At 39.0% G+C, this 17,267-nt stretch overlaps 1 protein-coding gene across 9 annotated transcripts in view; it reads right to left on the reverse strand.

Annotated features, from left to right (window-relative positions):
- The window catches only part of MED23 (mediator complex subunit 23), a 42,707-nt gene extending 28,296 nt beyond the window's left edge, over positions 1-14,411 (reverse strand). For 4 of the 9 annotated variants that reach the window (XM_074896333.1, XM_074896331.1, XM_074896328.1 and 1 more), the window contains exons 1-10: positions 14,272-14,411; positions 9,994-10,025; positions 9,797-9,884; positions 8,932-9,056; positions 8,674-8,785; positions 7,814-7,912; positions 7,155-7,256; positions 6,128-6,197; positions 4,419-4,531; positions 3,252-3,347 (exon numbers count right to left, since the gene is read on the reverse strand). In XM_074896333.1, coding sequence (XP_074752434.1) covers positions 3,252-3,347; positions 4,419-4,531; positions 6,128-6,197; positions 7,155-7,256; positions 7,814-7,912; positions 8,674-8,785; positions 8,932-9,056; positions 9,797-9,884; positions 9,994-10,025; positions 14,272-14,331 — 897 coding nt within the window. In that variant the 5' untranslated portion in view covers positions 14,332-14,411. Of the gene's footprint in view, positions 1-2,649; positions 2,668-3,251; positions 3,348-4,418; positions 4,532-6,127; positions 6,198-7,020; positions 7,038-7,154; positions 7,257-7,813; positions 7,913-8,673; positions 8,786-8,931; positions 9,057-9,796; positions 9,885-9,993; positions 10,026-14,271 lie in introns of those variants that run through there. The other 5 variants (XM_074896330.1, XM_074896325.1, XM_074896327.1 and 2 more) reach the window with 4 other exon arrangements.
- Between the last annotated feature and the right edge of the window lie 2,856 nt (positions 14,412-17,267).

Consider the following 17,267-nt stretch of genomic DNA (forward strand, 5'->3'; position numbering starts at 1 on the left):
ACGTCCTTAAGATATTACTAAAGCTCCATTTTAAGAACCAACTGTAGGATCCCTAACTGAATCTTAATTTAGCATCAGTGTATTAAGACACTTTGAATGGTTAATCACTTTCCAAAAAACAGATTATTACATACCTCGATAAATTATTTTAAAGATTATTACGTATTGGGAAGTATCACCCCAGCTAACAGCAGAATATAAACTGACATCATATCACAGAATCATTTAGGTTGGAAAAGACCCTTAAGATCATCAAGTCCAACCATAAACCATCATAACATACATGATAAAATACAATTTAAATCGCTACTTCCTATAGACCATTTCAAACAGGTATACAAGAGAAGGTACTGTCCCACACAGAAGTACACAGCAGCAAAAATAAAAATCCCCAGACTCCAATAGAAGAAGTATTTTGAAGTTTGTATTATTAAATCTGGACTCAAACCTATATACTTGATAAAGGTATTAGAAAATCTCATCCCACAACAAAACCCACAGCAGAACTTAGAATCCTAAAGGGAACATATGAATCTATAAACGTATCAAATTTTACCTTCATTTTTCTCTCTGCAAGATTAACAGGAGAGCTGGATTTGACTTTTTTTACACAACTCTGAGATGGTTTGAGTGAACAGTTTCCTAACATAGATCTGCTTAATTAAGATTGAATCAGAACATTTCATTGTTCATCTTCAAGAATATTTGCGAACTAGGACAAATTTGGCTGAACCATACCTAGTTTGTGATGCCAAAAGATTCAAATGAAGGCTCCAATCCTGCAACTGGATCTGTGTAAATAGTTGACAGGGCATACAAGCAGTTCCACATAAGTAATTAATGATCATAAATAAATAATGATCATTGCTTTGAGGTGTTTCTGTATTTATTTTGAAACAAACTTGGCACTATTTGCATTTCTTATTGTCTTCTACTATACTGTTAATTCATTTGTGCAGGTTAGTTCAGTTCTAACAAAAAAATACAAAATTATCAGCCATTTTACTGAAAGCATTAACATAATTACACAACTTCTGAAAAGTATGCTACTATTTTTTGTCAGATGGCTGGCTACATTAACAAATTCAACTATAACATGAAGTTAACTTGTACCTAACAGCAAGTACAACTTTACTGTTTTCCACAGTTTTAAACAGAGTATATTAATGTTTAAATGGAACGTTATTCCCTGTTCTATACCACTACATCATCCTACTCTATATTTTTAGCTCACAAATTTTCAACACCCCAACCATCTTTATGCTGGTGTAATTGTAGTAGCACAGCTATAGTTCATGTTCTGTCAGCATTTCCTTTATAAGCTACTTTCTTCAAGTTTGTTCCTTGGCCATAAAAATTCACGCCAGGTTGAAACTTTGTGTAGGTATTCCTATACTAGTAAACAGATTTTAAGAAGTATAGTTCAATATATTTCATTACTTCATTTAAATTTTCTTCAATTACTTTTAGAGGACAGTAAAGTAGGAGTTAAAAACCAGCATTTTTAACATTAATGTTTTGACCAGAAGGCACAGACCATCATAATTAGATGAATAAAATGGATTCAATATATTTTTTTCTCTAGATCTTGTATTATTTACCAGCTACAAGATGCATAGAGGAATAGTTTATTAACTGAATGTAGACACAGAAATAGACACAGAATACAAATACTACTCATTTCAACACTAAACCTAGCAGCTCATTTCCAAGGTTTAACATTTCAGCTGCTTTAAGTCTCAAATACAAAAGATTGCCATATAAAACACAGAGTGCTGTTTGCCAAGATGTAAGAATCTGCGCATTCAAAAACATTGTCCCAATTCAGAAAGAGCAGGGGTGTATTTCATTTACAATGGGAAATATACACAAGGTTTCAGGATCATGTAAATTTTATAGTCAAGCTACAAATCTGAAAAAAGTTTCTTAAAAATGGAAACACTGACACAACCTTCACTATAGTATTGCAAACAGCAACGCTATTTTATAAGTCTTAAACAATGTTTTTTAAAGTAGGTATGGAATTAATTATTTTAACGAGGGATCAACTGTAAATATAATACCCATAATTTCAAGCAGAAGCCCACTTGGTTGATTTGCTCAGACATTTATTTATTTATTTAAACAAGTAGTCAAATTTTAAGGAACTACTTTTCACAAGGTATTCTGCACTACCTTTCTTCTTTCACCTAGATTGAAGAATATTACAATTGTCTGTTGGGAAGTTCATTACAAAGGCTTCCTAATGATAAGAAAATTCCACTAGTAAAGCTTTTTTTTTTAAAAAAAAAAAACAACAATGTATTTACAGCTTTACAGTTCAGTGGATGTTTTTCCACCTACATAAGGAAAGAAATTTTGAACTAAGAATCTTTCCTCATCTGAAAATTCCAGCAAAGTTCTTATGACTGGTAAGGGAAATGGGAACAGTCCATTCCAACAAAAATTTTAGGACCAAAGGACCACTGACTGTCAGCTTTATGCTACATCTCTCATATCTCTAGAGATCTGTAGTGAGAATTTGCCCTTGACTAATGGTCCTGCCAATTTCAAGCCCTGGCTGTACATGTATTCTCTAACTGGAATCAGTGGCTACAAAGCGGCCAGCGTATCGTTAGTCACAATACAACAGTAAGGTTGTGAACATACCTGAGCAATGTTCAAGGTCTAGAGCATTGGAGGATGGGCAGGACAAGACAGGACAGAACAAAAATAAAGGAAGAAAAAAAGAAAAGACAAAACAGTGACTATGAGGCCAGCCTCAAGGATCCCCAAGTCAGACTAATCCCTCCCATTCTAAGGTACAAAAAGAAAAAATGTAACGAAACAAAACCCAGCTTTTCACTATTCTAGTACTATAACATTCAATATAACTGAGTACAAAAACGCTTTAAAACTAATGAATAACAACAATTTTTATTGTTTGAGCTAGCAGTCTCCTACTGTCTGTCAAAGGTGTACTTGAGGCTGGCCTTATAGGAAAAAAAAGCAATGCAAAAAAAAAATCATATTTTAAATCTCTACTTTTCAATTTAACATTCGTAAAGCAATATACAAATGATAGGAACAACAGTGTCCAATTAACCTAATATGATCTCATAAAAAAATAAAAATTAAAAAAAAAAAACAAAAAAAAAATTCACTCTCTGGACCTAAACTGTTTTGCTTAGTTAGCTATAGCAAAGAAAAGAGAAAAGAATAGTGCAGATTCTATGCAGAATTAAATCACATGTTACACCATTGTACAGTACCTGCTTATTCAGACCTAGCATATTGCAGACCATATCCCTTGAATACGGTTGTTCCAGCACATATCTCAACAAAGCAGTCTGTGGCTCAAACAGATCCTTGGGGAAAAAAAAAGCAATCACATACAAACATATATTGCCTCAAGATTATGTTTAATACTGAGCTCTCGCTTAACTGAGTTAAACAATTTAAGAATTTCTTTTATGCAGATATGTATTATCTGGAAAATCTTTTTGCTGATACCCAAAAAAAGAAGAAAATAATAACAGCTCTTAAGAAGCGACAGATTTTACAGGGATCAAGTAGAAGAATGTTCTTCGTTCAATAAAAGGATGGCACACCTTTTGAAACAGCCTTGAAATACTGGAAGACTGTTAAGAACTCAAAGGAAGCCAGGTAAGACAACTGAGGAAGCACATGACAAAGATGCATAAAAATCATGAGTAGCGTGAAGAAAGCAGATATGGAACTGCTCACTGTATCTTCCTATAGCTGAATCACTTTCAAGAAAAACATTATCTGAAGCCAGGTTCGAAACAAACAGAAGGAGCTGATCCCTCATGCAACACGAAGTTGAAACGTGGAACTCCCTGTCAAAGACTCAGGAAACACCCAAAAAGATAATAGCTGTAGAGTGTAAACACTACATATCTCATTAGATACGCTATCTTTACATCCTTCCTTAGACACCTAGAATATGGAGAATAGGATGCTGGACAAGGTGCATTAATCTGTTACAGTTTTTAAATTCTTTCTATACACCAGTATATATAACATATTTAAGTTATCTTTTCTATGGAATAACAAAGAGTACAGAAAAGAAGAAACCACCTTCCTATTCTTTTTCATCTCCCCACTACTAAACTAATTTTCCAGTCAATTGCCTGCTCTCACTTGCTCTGTCACATGCACACACCCGCAAAGCACATTAAACATCTCATGTTCTTCAGCACCCTGGGCCACAGTTATATCGCACACTACTTTAAAGGTCCTCAGCATATAGCTTGAAATCACTGAAATATATAACACAGTGAAAACATCTACATCTTTAATGTTAGCCTAGTGGGAACAATCGGATATTCACAGTTGAAATTATTTTTCCCCCCTAATGATAGAAAAGACTCCTATTTATTGGATATAACTTGTTTAAGAAGCTTAATGAGACATACCTTATCATATGGTAAGAGACCTTTCAAAGGAAAACGAAGGGTTGTAGGATCCAGCTTCCATGAATTACACATGGCACCCGAGTTATTTACCACAGGAAGAAGACTACAGCGACCTACATGCAATAAAACATAAATTCTAAAACAGTGAAATTGGCCTATTGTTTAATCATTCTGTGGCCTCAGCCACTTGTACGCTCTCCTTAGATTTCCACTGTTTACAGCTTTTTACCATAGGATTGCTTCAGGCTGATTTTACTTTTTCTAACTAATTTTCAACTAATAAAATATCTAAGAAGTAAAAATCCCCATTTATTCAGATTGGGTACCTCAAAAAAAAAAAGTATTTGCAAATACTAATCTAAAAGTACCCTTTCAGGTTACCAGAAGACCAGAAGCATTGCCATGGCTTGATCTAGAGATTTAATTTCGGTACACTGACCCTTTCCACAAAGAAAGTGGTATTACTAATCTAAGTATATAAGCTCGTCTTTCAATTTTCCTTCATTCAGCCTGTAAGACAAACTGTGGGCAGGATCTGTTCAGTAAACTAGTCAAATACAAGCATCTGTACTCCAATTACAGTCAGTGGAGATCTAGTCAGTTCAGTCAGTGTAGGCCAATGGGATTCAGCTATCATATGATTTTTTGGTAAGGTAAATTTCAGACTTGTTAAATCAGTGTAGATTAGACAACTGTGATTTATTTCAGTTGCTTAAACACAGGCATCTGAATTGAGCCTCTAGTGCACCTGCATATCAGCATCTAAATTTAGGTGCCTCAACTTTGACCTAAATCTCACTGTCAGTTCAAATTCCATGACTTCTATTGCCCAGACTGGCCATATTACTATCAGATAAAACAAGTAATAAATAAATATTTCTCTCTTCCCTTCAACCATATCTATACAGGTCATTTACATATACAAGTCTTGTAAAAATTTTTGTGTGATTCCTGCAGGTCATATGCATTAAAGCTATGCCACACTTTCAAAAGAAGACTGTGCTTCTGAAACACAAAATGCTTTGGAGCATTACAGATGAATTACAGATGAATTTAATCTCTTCAGTGAAGAAGCTCAGTTGCAATAAACCTTGCTCAGACCTAAGAAATAATGCAGCTGTTCAGCTACTTAATTCACAAAGCGAACCGAAGACATTCGTATCTCTTTGAACAAAAATGCAACAGACATCACAAAACAGCCTAATTTAAATCTTCCTATTTCTGGCAATAAACGAAGGTGAGGGGTTTTTTTCACGGAAATGGAGAGCCAGTACTCATTTGAGCTAGGAAATATTCACACAGAGCCTGCAACAACAGGGATAAGGCTGACCAGCTACAAAAGCTCCAAGAAAACACTCCGTGACTAACATGCCAGTGGATCTGTATTAACTCAAAATCCCTGAGCACAGAAAGTTTACATTTTTCTTAACATCTACTGTAGTTAGAAACCATATGCCCACATAACAAGTAGTACACTTCCACTACCAGATTGTAGCAGAAAAATATTTTGATCTTATCTATATAAGTCTTTCCTTTCAAAGAAAGCCTGAAGAGAAGCAAGTCTGAAAACAAACTGACAAGAGTAAAGATACTACATGAAACATCAGCTCCGAATCATTTTGCTTAGATGTCCCAAAAGGTTATAAGAAACAAAATAGTTCAAAATAAATTAATTTATTTTGAAGTCATTCATGAAGTCATTCTCTTACCACAAATGGAATTTATTCTTGCTGTAGGTCTGAAGGTATCCACAAAATCCGATACTAAATTACCTAGTAACTGGGTGAGAAGAGAAGAAAAAATAAGAGTTTAAGTTCCAGATAATGATAAGGAATATTTAAGACTTAGAAACAGTTTATACACCTTAATAAAACATACAGTAATCTACTAAAATAACTAGCTTCCTCCATATTTCAACAAGTCAGAAAAACCATCTGGAACCTAAAAGCATAAAAGGAAAAATGTGATCTTAAGAAGGGACAGGACTCACTCTTCTCAGTTTGCACTTGAATAACGGTTTCTCCTATACATACCATATTATTTCAGTGCGCACCATTTAGTAACAGATGATTTAAGACAAACTTTAGAATTCCTGTTCATAACAGATCTCTGTTTGCCTCTGAATAACAATTCCACAAAGACAAAGGACCTAGATTAGTACACTCTGGATTAAATCTTAGCTCAAAAGAAGCCACTAACAGCTTTCCATTAATTGAAGTGAGTTGGGATTTTATCATTTTCCCAACAGTTATTTTAACAGAATACAAAATTAAAAACTGGATCAACACTACATTCTTTCTGGAAACAATGATCATTTTCATTGCACCAAAGCCTCAAATATTTTTGCATAATTGAATTTAAACACAAGGAAAATACTGTTTAGCAATTTAAAAAGTCATTTTTCTTATCTTGAAGCCACAGAGAAAGCACAAACTGGTAGGTAAGTATGACCTGCATTTCCAAGCGTATTCAACAAAAGCCACTCAGTGCTTCAAGAGTTGTGAACACCGGGCTGTAGGTAAAAACTATGTTATCAATTTCGTGTAAGAACACAGGGAACTGCTTCTGCAATCACATCAAGCCTGTATTTAAATTTACATACCTAAACACAGAGCTTACTGTTGAATAGAAGATTTCAAATCTTCATTTAAAAACTTTTGTTTTAAAAAAATAAAGGCAATTTTGTTTTGTGTGGAACAAAACTCCAGATTATATGGTTTGATATCATATCATTACCCAATGGGGAAGTTTTCCTTCAGGATATAGTTTTCTGATTTCTGTAACTGCAAAGTAGGCAGGTAACAAACATGCATTTCTTTCCAAAATGTAGGCTACCACCTATAGACAAAAAAATACATCAGTGTGAAAGACTTCAGATAAAGTAAACAAAGATGTAGTCTGTCTACCAGTCTGAGGCAGCCCATGAAAACAGATTCAAGAAATAAAATACTTTTTATTAAGTTGTATTTTAACAGTACTACATTAGTTTAAAATCTGGTTTTAATTGTGTAAGTTAGACTGTTTAAGCCTAAGTAAAACTATGCCTCTGTGTCTGCCTACAAAGTATTGAAAATAATTAGTATTTTTTTTCACTAAGAAAAAATAAAGAAATTAATCTCAGTATTATATCTCATACATCTTACCTTAGGTAAGTTAAACACTGGGCCTGACTCTCCTGTATGGATTTTAGTGCTTATCTACAGTATCCCCCAAAAGCTCTTTGTTTACTGTATAAAATGCAATTACAGAAAAGAATTAGAGCACAAAGAGCAAGTCTTTGCTGTTGAACTGTACCAACTCTCAAAGAGAGCCATTCCAGCCCTTGAAACTCTAATAACAAAAGAACGAGGCATATCTTCCTCTATAGTGGTAACATACAAAATTCAGATAGTTACCTCTCTTGCTGCTAAAAGCTGCTGTACAACAGCTGAGCTCACAGTGTTTGGAATTGTTAAGATTTTCTCTAGAATCACTTTCAACAGATCACGCACACCCTAAAAGAAAGCATGCAAAATTAATCTTCTCGGATACCCTTTCCTTCTGGTAGAAAGATTACACAAGCAATATGGTCAGACAATATTTTGACAGACAAATTAGTTGTTTGTTGCTAAGTGTCAGAAGACAGACTGCTACTGAGAACGTGAATGTTAATGACCTAAAACTCCCTAAAGAACTTCTCAATTTTAGGATAGTCCAGACAAGAAAGTAACTGTTGAAATTTTGGTGTGCATCCAGAGACATCCAACCTACAGTGGCTTGTGCAGGCTGACCAAAGTACAATGCTGCATTGTATGGTTTTGCTCTAACACACTCATCAATGCTTGGTGAGGCGATTCTCTGCAAGAGCTGCGTGGCTTCCTACTCCTTCTCTTAGAGCTGTACCCTGCCAAAGACTCAGCTTTCAGGACCTTTTTCCTACATAGCAACAGTGGTCAAGAGCATATGACAGAACCTCAGCCTTATGCTTGATAGTATTACTTTCCCATGTGTACCACTTCTTCAACTACATTACGATTATTTAGCTTGTCACTGAAAGAAGCATGAAAGATAAATGTTTAATAGAGAAAAGAGTAGGAAGAGTTACATTGTCCATACAGAACTATCTATTAAAGCTCAACTATGAAAAAGCATTAAAAGTGGTCTCACTGAATTGTTTTTTTCTTTCATAATCAAAGCAGAGTTTGACATAAAATCATAAAAACAAAGCCAGAAAATAATGTGTCTTAGCACAAAGAAAGGAATGAGTGGAAGATACCTTGTAGTCTACACCTCCAATAATCTTCCGGACCAATTTAAATGTTAATGCCCACAACTGTGTCCTTTCCCATTCAAGCGTATCAGAGTTTATCAGAGATTCACAAACCATCCTAGCCAAAGGAGACAATGCAAGAATGAATGACAGATAACAGGCACATGTTCTCCAGCAATAATTTTACATCACCATTGTAAAATACCTTCCAATATTTACAACTTCCATGTATCCTGTTCATCAATTCATTTCTACATAGCTTACCTGGGTGGCAAAAGTCCAGTTTCTACTGCCATTGCTAAACAGTCATAAAGAAAAGAAATCCTTTTAGGACTATGCTGGCTATGAATGAATCTTACAATCCACTGGACGCACTGTTCATGAGATTCCTGAAAAAGCAGTAGAGGGGAGAAAGAATGAAAACTCTACAAACTGTAAAATTCATATAGTATCCTACCATGAAGAAATGAAACTAACACAAGAACAAGATTATAAATGGTAGTTGTCCAGTTGTCCCACATACAGTTTTTCCTATGTCTTTTGATCTTATTTTGAAGTCCAGTCATTCAAAAGAAGTTGTCCAGTTCTGGAAACCCTTCCTAGCTGACACATTGATTTCTATACTCAACTTTGTTTTTCACATGTAAGTTAACACAGAATAGAATAAAATAGAATTGTTCTATATTATTCTTTCCTTTTCACAGTTATAAACAAGTTCAGTGAAAACAAAGATGACCAGGTCTCCAATTACAGTAAAGTGCCTAGAGTTATCTAACTTCTGGAAGGTAATTTTTGAACATAAACAAGTATTTTCTATTTTTCCCTCCTTATTCACTTCTACCAGAAATCATGTAAGAAACTACCCTTTTCAGTTTATTTCTTTATTGTTACACTTTTATTTGCTTATCTTGATTTGCACTGCACACCAACCTCAGCTGAACAACTATATAATCTTATTAATATCAAAATGAATCTTTTTTCCTTGCAAAATCTTCCTATATTCTTTACAACGCTATATCTGAAACTAGATTCTGAATAACTGGACACAGACCTTATAGCTTAAGTCTTTGTCTACTAGACAAGGTATCACTATATTAAAAAAAGTATAAGAAACAAATTAAATGTTAACCTGGGAAAGACTGCTCCAGAACTGTCTAAAAGCGCCCAGGCAGCTGATCAGTTTGGTTCTCTCATCTTCAGGAGTGTCCATAAACATGCTAATGCAAGTAAGAACATCAGTTATTAGCAGTGCCCAATGAAAGAGCACAAGTAGAAAAACACATTTATACAGAAGAACTTGCACAAATGAACTAATATTACACTCACCCAGGAAAAGCTTCTTCAATTACTTCTGTTTTCTGTAAGAGAAGAAAAACGAGTGAGCTACTGTCAAGAGCGTTTCTATGAGTATCACATCACCGGGATGAAGCACAAAGGAGTAAGTCATTCTGTTATGGGACTAAATCAGAGAAAGATGTATTTCTTCTGCTATGCTAGACTCTTCCAAAGTTCAGATTGCTTTGTTTTCATATAAATATATAACACCATACTTTGTGGATCCAGATTAAGTCTCTTTAAGATTTTTTTTTTCTTCTAAACATCTAGAAATTAATTTACTTTCCAAAGTTGGAGAAATTAATTCTGTTATTGCAGCTCTTTTTCTGTAATTTGAAAAAATTATAAAATAGCATTTTTAATCCATTAAGTTTCTGTCCCACTTATGTTCCATGACATTCAGTTACACAAATCAATTATATACAGTTACTTTCTCATCTGAGTTTAGATGCATTGCGTTTTAAATTCCAGTGAATGATTATATGGCCTTGTACTAGGTGAAAGGCTATATTTGATTATCCAATTTATCACCTCTAAAACGTTTTTCTTTTTAACTCCGTTTTGCTCAAAGGCTTTTACATCATTATTCTAATACATCAGCAAAAATGTTCTGAAAAATGCTACCCTACAACTTCTTTTATATCCTGTAAGAGTTTCATACTATACCTTGATGTGATCTGTAGCTGACCACTATGTATTTTCATTTTTATATTGTAGAAATAAGAGTATGTAACAAAATAATCTTTCTGGTGAACCTTTTCAATCATACAGCCTAGAACTGCCTGTCACTGCTACTTAAATGTCCTGGTGTCAGCTGGGATAGAGCTAATTTTTCTTCTTAGCAGCTAGAATTGTGCTGTGTTTTGGATTCAGTGGGGGATTTGGTATGAAAAGGATGTTGATAATACACATTGGTGTTTTCAGTTGTTGCTAAGAAATCAAGTACTTTTCAACTTCCGACGTCCTGCCAGTGTGCAGGTATACAGGTGCAGCTGGGAAGGAGCATAGTCAGAGCAACAGAACCAAACTGGCCAACAAAATATTCCATATCCTACAATGTCATGCTCAGCATACAGATGAGGGTTGGCCGGGAAGCAGGGGCTCTCCCTTCCGGGATTGTGTTTTTCAGGATCTTCTCTGGGATCGCTAGCTGGGACGAGGCTGGGCATCAGTCAGTGGGCAGTGAGCAATCACATTGCACGTTACCCATCTGCATTTTCTATTATTGTTATTAGTCTATTTAATTTCAATTATTTAACTTTTTATCTCAACCTATGAGTCTCCTTACCTTTACCCCTCCAATTCGCCCCCCCATGCCCCAGGCAGGGGATGGGGAGTGAGCAGCTGCACGGTGCTTGGCTGCCAGAAGGTTTTAAACCATGACATCATAGCTTTCTCAAGAAGCAGAAGAGAAAGCAATACTCATCTGTTCTGCACAGAAACTTAGGTGGGCAGCAGTGAAATATACCAAGTCTGTAACAGCAGCAGTGAAAGTAATAACTTGCTATTTTCTCAGTTACAGCTTCAAAAATGCAATGAAATTTTGTGAGGGCCTTTTTTTTTGTTCCATAAGAATTTTAGGCAAGTAACATTGCTTAAAAACAGGCAATGTGACAATGCAGTCAAATCACAATGTTAAACATGTGAAAACATAATCTGACAGTGCCAAAACGAGAAATCAATCAGGTATGGGTAATTAATATGCTACGAGCAATCGAATACCATTCAAAGAAAGGTAGCTCGTGCATTTTATAGTGCAAATTTCAAACAGAAAGAAAACCCAACCTTCCCTCTACTGAAATTCATCATACAGACATTACTTTCAATTAAACATCTCTGCAAGACCTACAATATTCTTTCCAGTTCAGACACTTCAGTGAGTCTTTTCTGTCCAAAATATCTGGTCCCTGTTCAGGACCTTATCAGCTACTGTCACCCCGGTGTCTCCAACCATGAAGAGCTGATATCTACCAAGAAGCCTGTTCATTTGTGCTCTACAAAACAATGACTTAATGACCCAAATGACTTGGGTTCACAAAATGAATGTCCTGTTTAATAAATCTGATATCCTTCTGTGATAAGGTCATATGCCTAGGGGACGAAGGGAAAGCGGTGGAGGTAGTTTTTCTTAATTTTAGTAAGGCTTCTGATAGTGACCCTCACAGCATTCTTCTGGACAAACTGTCTAACTGTAGGAGGAGTGCATTCATGGTGCACTGGGTGAAGAACTGGCTGAAGGGCAGAGCTCAAAGGGTTGCAGTGAATGGGGCTGCATCTGGCTGGCGACTGGTCACGAGGGGTGTTCCTCAGGGCTCAATTCTAGGGACAGTTCTGTTCAATGTATTTATCAATGATCTGGATGCAGAGGTTGAATGCACCATTAGCAAATTTGCTTATGATTCCAAACTGGGAGGTGCTGTTGACTCTCTTGAGGGACAAGAGGCCTTGCAGAGAGACCTAGATAGACTGGAGCATCAGGCAATCATCAATGGCATGAAATGTAACAAGTGCCGGATTCAGCACCTGGCACGGAGTAATGCTGGGCACAAGTATAAATTGGGAGAGGAGCGGCTGGAGAGCAGCCCTGCACAAAGGGATCTGGCGATGCTGGTTGACAGCCAGCTCAAAGTGAGTCAGCAGTGAGCCCTGGCAGCCAAGAGGGCAAACCTCTGCATCCTGGGATGCATTCAACGCAGTGTAAGGGAATGAAAGTTGCTTTCGTGTAATAAGCCTGATGGGAATGGCAGGAGCAATTCACCAGAACAATTAACAAGAGCAATTCACAACCACTGAAATCCCTGACCTAGGGCTAGAAGACAAGTGGTCTTTTTGTCAATTGTGATGAGCTAGTACTTGAAACTGCCTTAGATGGATGCAGATACCGAAAGACTTGGGGAATCTGAATTTCGAACTTTACTGTCTTAGTACGCGTGATGAGCTCATGCATATTAACTTCTCTGCCCTAGAGAAAGCCAAGGTTCATTTCCATGAACATGTGACGTATGAACACATACATGAAGGGGCGTGTCGGTAGGCGGTTCGGGAAGTCTGTACACCCTGTAGTACTCAGCCAATGAGGAATCAGGGGAGGGAACTCACGGTTAGGAGAAAGGGATATAAACCATTGCACGATGGCTGTTAGGCACGTCCACCTGGTGGGGTGCCCGGTCTTGCAAGAACATAATAAAGAGTGCTTCACACCGCATCCTGTCTGAGCTGTTGATAATTGGCAACTGAGCGTTTCTCACAACAGCATAACCAGCTGGTCAAAAGAGGTGATTATCCCACTGTATTCAGCGTTTGTGGGACCTCACCTTGAGTACTGTGTGCAGTTTTGGGCCCCACAATTTAAGAAGGATGTGGAGGTCCTTGAATGCATCCAGAGGAGGGCAACAAAGCTGGTGAAAGGGCTGGAAGGAACGTCCTGTGAGGAGAGGCTGAGGACTCTGGGCTTGTCTAGTTGCAGAGAAGGATGCTGAGGGGTTACCTCATTGCTCGCTACAGCTTCCTGAGGAGGGGATGTGGAAAAGGACATGCTGATCTCTTCTCCCTGGGATCTAGTGATAGAACGTGTGGGAATGGTTCAAAACTGCACGTGAGAAGGTTTAGAGTGGACACTGGGAAGCATTTCCTTAACGAGAAGGTGGTCAAACCCTGGAACAGAGAGGTGGCTGATGCCCTGAGCCTGTCAGTGGTTAAGAGGCATTTGGACAATGCCCATAGTAACATGATTTAACTTTTATTCAGCCCTGGTGTGGCCAGACAGCTGGACTAGGTGACTGTTGTAGCTCCCTTCCAACTTAAATAGTCTATTCTAATGACCTACTGAACCGTGCTTCATTTTACAGATACCGCTATGCGGGTGTACACACAATTCGCTCACGCCACCGTGCTGGCCGAAGAAAAATGTCTCCAGTCCTACTCTGCGTCAGCTTCCTGATAAAACACTCAGCAGAGGGAGGATTTCAGCTCGGAGAAACGCCCTCCCCTCCGCGGATCTCCCGGGCGCACCACGCCGTGGGGCCGCCGGCGGAACCTGCGCGAACTCCCGCCGAGGAGGGCGGCCGTCTCAAACCCCCGGAGTTCCAGCGCACGAACTGCGCCAAGACAAGCAAAAAACCCTCCTTCTCCCCTGTTCTTTATGTTCTCCAGGATGCCCCCACACCCCCCCGGGAGAGCGCGGCGGGCCGCTGGGCCCCGGCACACCCCGGGCCCGGGCCGGCCCGCCTAGGACGCTCTCCCGCGGCGGCGCTCCGGGGCCGGACTCACCACCACCTCCTCGAAGATGCTCTGTAACTGCGTCTCCATAGGCACCATGGGGCTCGCCATCGGGCCGGCCGGGCCTCGCAGCCGAGCGGCGGCCCCCGACGGGCCCGTAGCCAGGCGCAGACGACGGCGCGGCGGCCCCTCCCCCGCCGGAAGCTCCGTCCCCGATCCCGCCGCCCCGGGAAGCGGCTGCTCGGCCCGCACGTTCCGGCGGCCGCCGCGGCCCGCGCCGTGCCGCCCGTCCCCCCCCGCCGGGTGCGGGGCTTGGCGGCTGAGGGCCGGCCCCGCGCCCGGCCCTGGAGAGTCACGGCCCGGGAGCGCTTCCTACGGGGTGGAGAAAGCGGGGACCGAGGGGAAAGCAACAGCCGTTTAAAATTTGGGAGCTATTTTGTTGGTTTTTTTTTTAACGAAAATATTTGATTAGCCTACTTTGGTTTTGGGATAATCTGTTCTTAGAATAATTCGACGAAATACCCGTTCTGGTTCTTAGAGTAAGGATTCCTTACGTTATTACGGGCCTACAGTTTGCTGTAATTAGAGTTACTCATTCCCATAAAAAGTCATAAATAAAGAATAAACCGAAAATGCATTTATCTGAAAACATCTAATGATACACATGTGCAGTGGTTTTTAGATTAAATGTAAAATCAAGGCAGTTTTAAAATTTCGTGGCCCTTTGACACTGACACTGTTTTCTGAGCTGTCTGTTTGGCCACAAACCTAAGTTCAGCTAGTGCTGGTAACTCCATAGAAACCTATGTCTACTGCAGAAAAATAAATCTGATCATCCCAAATTCTAGCTGATAGATGAAGGCCTCAGAACAATGAGAAATTAGCATTTCCAGGCTTTGAGTTGAGTGGAAAATAACAGGATGTACCCATAGGGGAAAAGTGCACATCAAATTGGATGGAAGATTGTTGTAAATGTGAACAGGCCTAGAAGAATACAACATAAGCAAAGACAAATGTTCTAAATAAAGTTAAAAACTATGCCAGGAAATTGTGATAGGTGGGGCACCAACGCTGGCACAGCTGGCAGAGGTACGTGCTGCGCCAACAGGCAGTAGTGGACGTCATTGTATTCAGTCATTCTTGTCAGTAATGGGAAATACCTGGTCGGGAAACAAATAATGCTTACCTGTGTATCCTTTACCTACATATACATGTAATGAATGATCATTGGAACCACTGAGAATATAATTGGAAGTTGTGTTTGTACTTGTATGTGTTGGTCTTATAATTGGGCTGCTCTCAGTCTTAACAAAGCTATTTATTCTTTAAGAAATGTTCATTATACTCTTCACTGCGTGCTTATTTAAACTGTGTTGCGGTACAATCTGACGTACCCTTGGATGTCCCATCAGCATCCTTTGTCAGTGCTTGCCTGTGCTGGGCAGACTGGCTTGTGTTTTATCAAAATGGCCACACCAGGATAGGTGTTTGGTCTAATTCTGTGCCAAGCTCCTAATCCATTCCCATAGTGACCCATAATGGGACTGGAAATGGAGCCTGAAAGAGGTGATTTTACTCACCATTATGTCTTATCCTTATTTTGAGGACCAGTCTACTATTCTTACTTTTGTCTGCCTTACTGCTCAGTCACACTCATAGGCTGAAAACCATTCCCAACCATGTCTCAGGCTCCAGATCTTGATCCAACCTTAATATGTACCAAGCCACAATCTGTTCACTATTTTGTGCCTAATATAACTTTATCTTGATTTTAGGTCACCATCCACTATACATTCTAAACTGTACTTACCATGCCAGCCCAAATCTAACTGATTATCTTTATTAGACAAGCTTAATCTAAACTTAACTAGAGTCCTGGTCCACAACTTGGCCCAAATACTATACCCAATTTTGAGTTTTGAAACTGAACAGCATGATATATTCTTCAACACCCTAAGAGGTCCCAATGGTGATTTATCTTCTAAATTAACTCCTTGTCTAACCAGATGCCATTTTAACAAAACTGAACTACCTGTGATCCTACCTTTGGCAGATAATCTGGTCATTGGGGTAGAGCTGAGGGCCAGGAGTGCCACAACAGGTCAGGCCTAAGCAATGGTCATCCTGCTTTGCCAAAGGGAAGCAAATGTCCAAGAGGGGGAACAGAACAGATTTTATGCCCAGGGATTGCACTCAGGTGTCTCTGCCAAGGCATGAGGCCCTGTCAGACTCTATGTATTAGGTAACACAGCCGCAAGCCTCACCAAACAAGGAAGAAACGTAGCATTGGCATGAGGAAGAAAATTAAATATAGGAGTGTGGTGGGTTGACCTTGGCTGAATGCCACGTGCCCACGATTAAATGTAAAATCAAGACAGTTTTAAAATTTCCTGGCTCTTTGACACTGACACTGTTTTCTGAGCTGTCTGTGGCTGTTTGGCCATGAACCTAAGTTCAGCTAGTGCTGGTAACTCCATAGAAACCTATGTCTACTGCAGAAAAATAAATCTGATCATCCCAAATTCTAGCTGATAGACAGTCAACTGGACGGGGGGTGGGGGTGGGGTGTGGGTGCGGAGGGGAGAATGTAACAAAAGGCTTATGCATGGAAGTACGGACAGGGAGAGATCACTCACCAATTACCGTCATGTGAGGAGACGGACTCTGTGTACAGTGTAAACAGATAGAGACCTTTATTGTTATTAACACTGAGAATTTATACTATCTTCAAAGCTGTGTCAGTAAGCATGAGTTAGGCTGTGTTATTATAATTGGTAACAATGTACTGTGCATTTGTCTATCCACTGACTGGCTAAGCTAAAAGATTAACTCTACCGTCGGCATCCTGGTTATCGGTTCTTTAGTTCTTTAGTTCTGCAACTCTGCATTTTCTTGTTGCACAGCTGCCAACTTTCTTCAATCCTTCTTTATTCTTCAACCAAGGACATCGTTGAGCCAAGATGTCCATTTTCTGCCAAAAAGCTCTCCACAAATCCCCTTTCTTTTTCTTTGATGGTAACAGCAACCAGTCTCTGATATTCTTTCTG

The sequence above is a fragment of the Athene noctua genome, chromosome 1 (genome assembly GCF_965140245.1).
Source record: "Athene noctua chromosome 1, bAthNoc1.hap1.1, whole genome shotgun sequence".
Classification (NCBI taxonomy): Eukaryota; Metazoa; Chordata; class Aves; order Strigiformes; family Strigidae; genus Athene; species Athene noctua.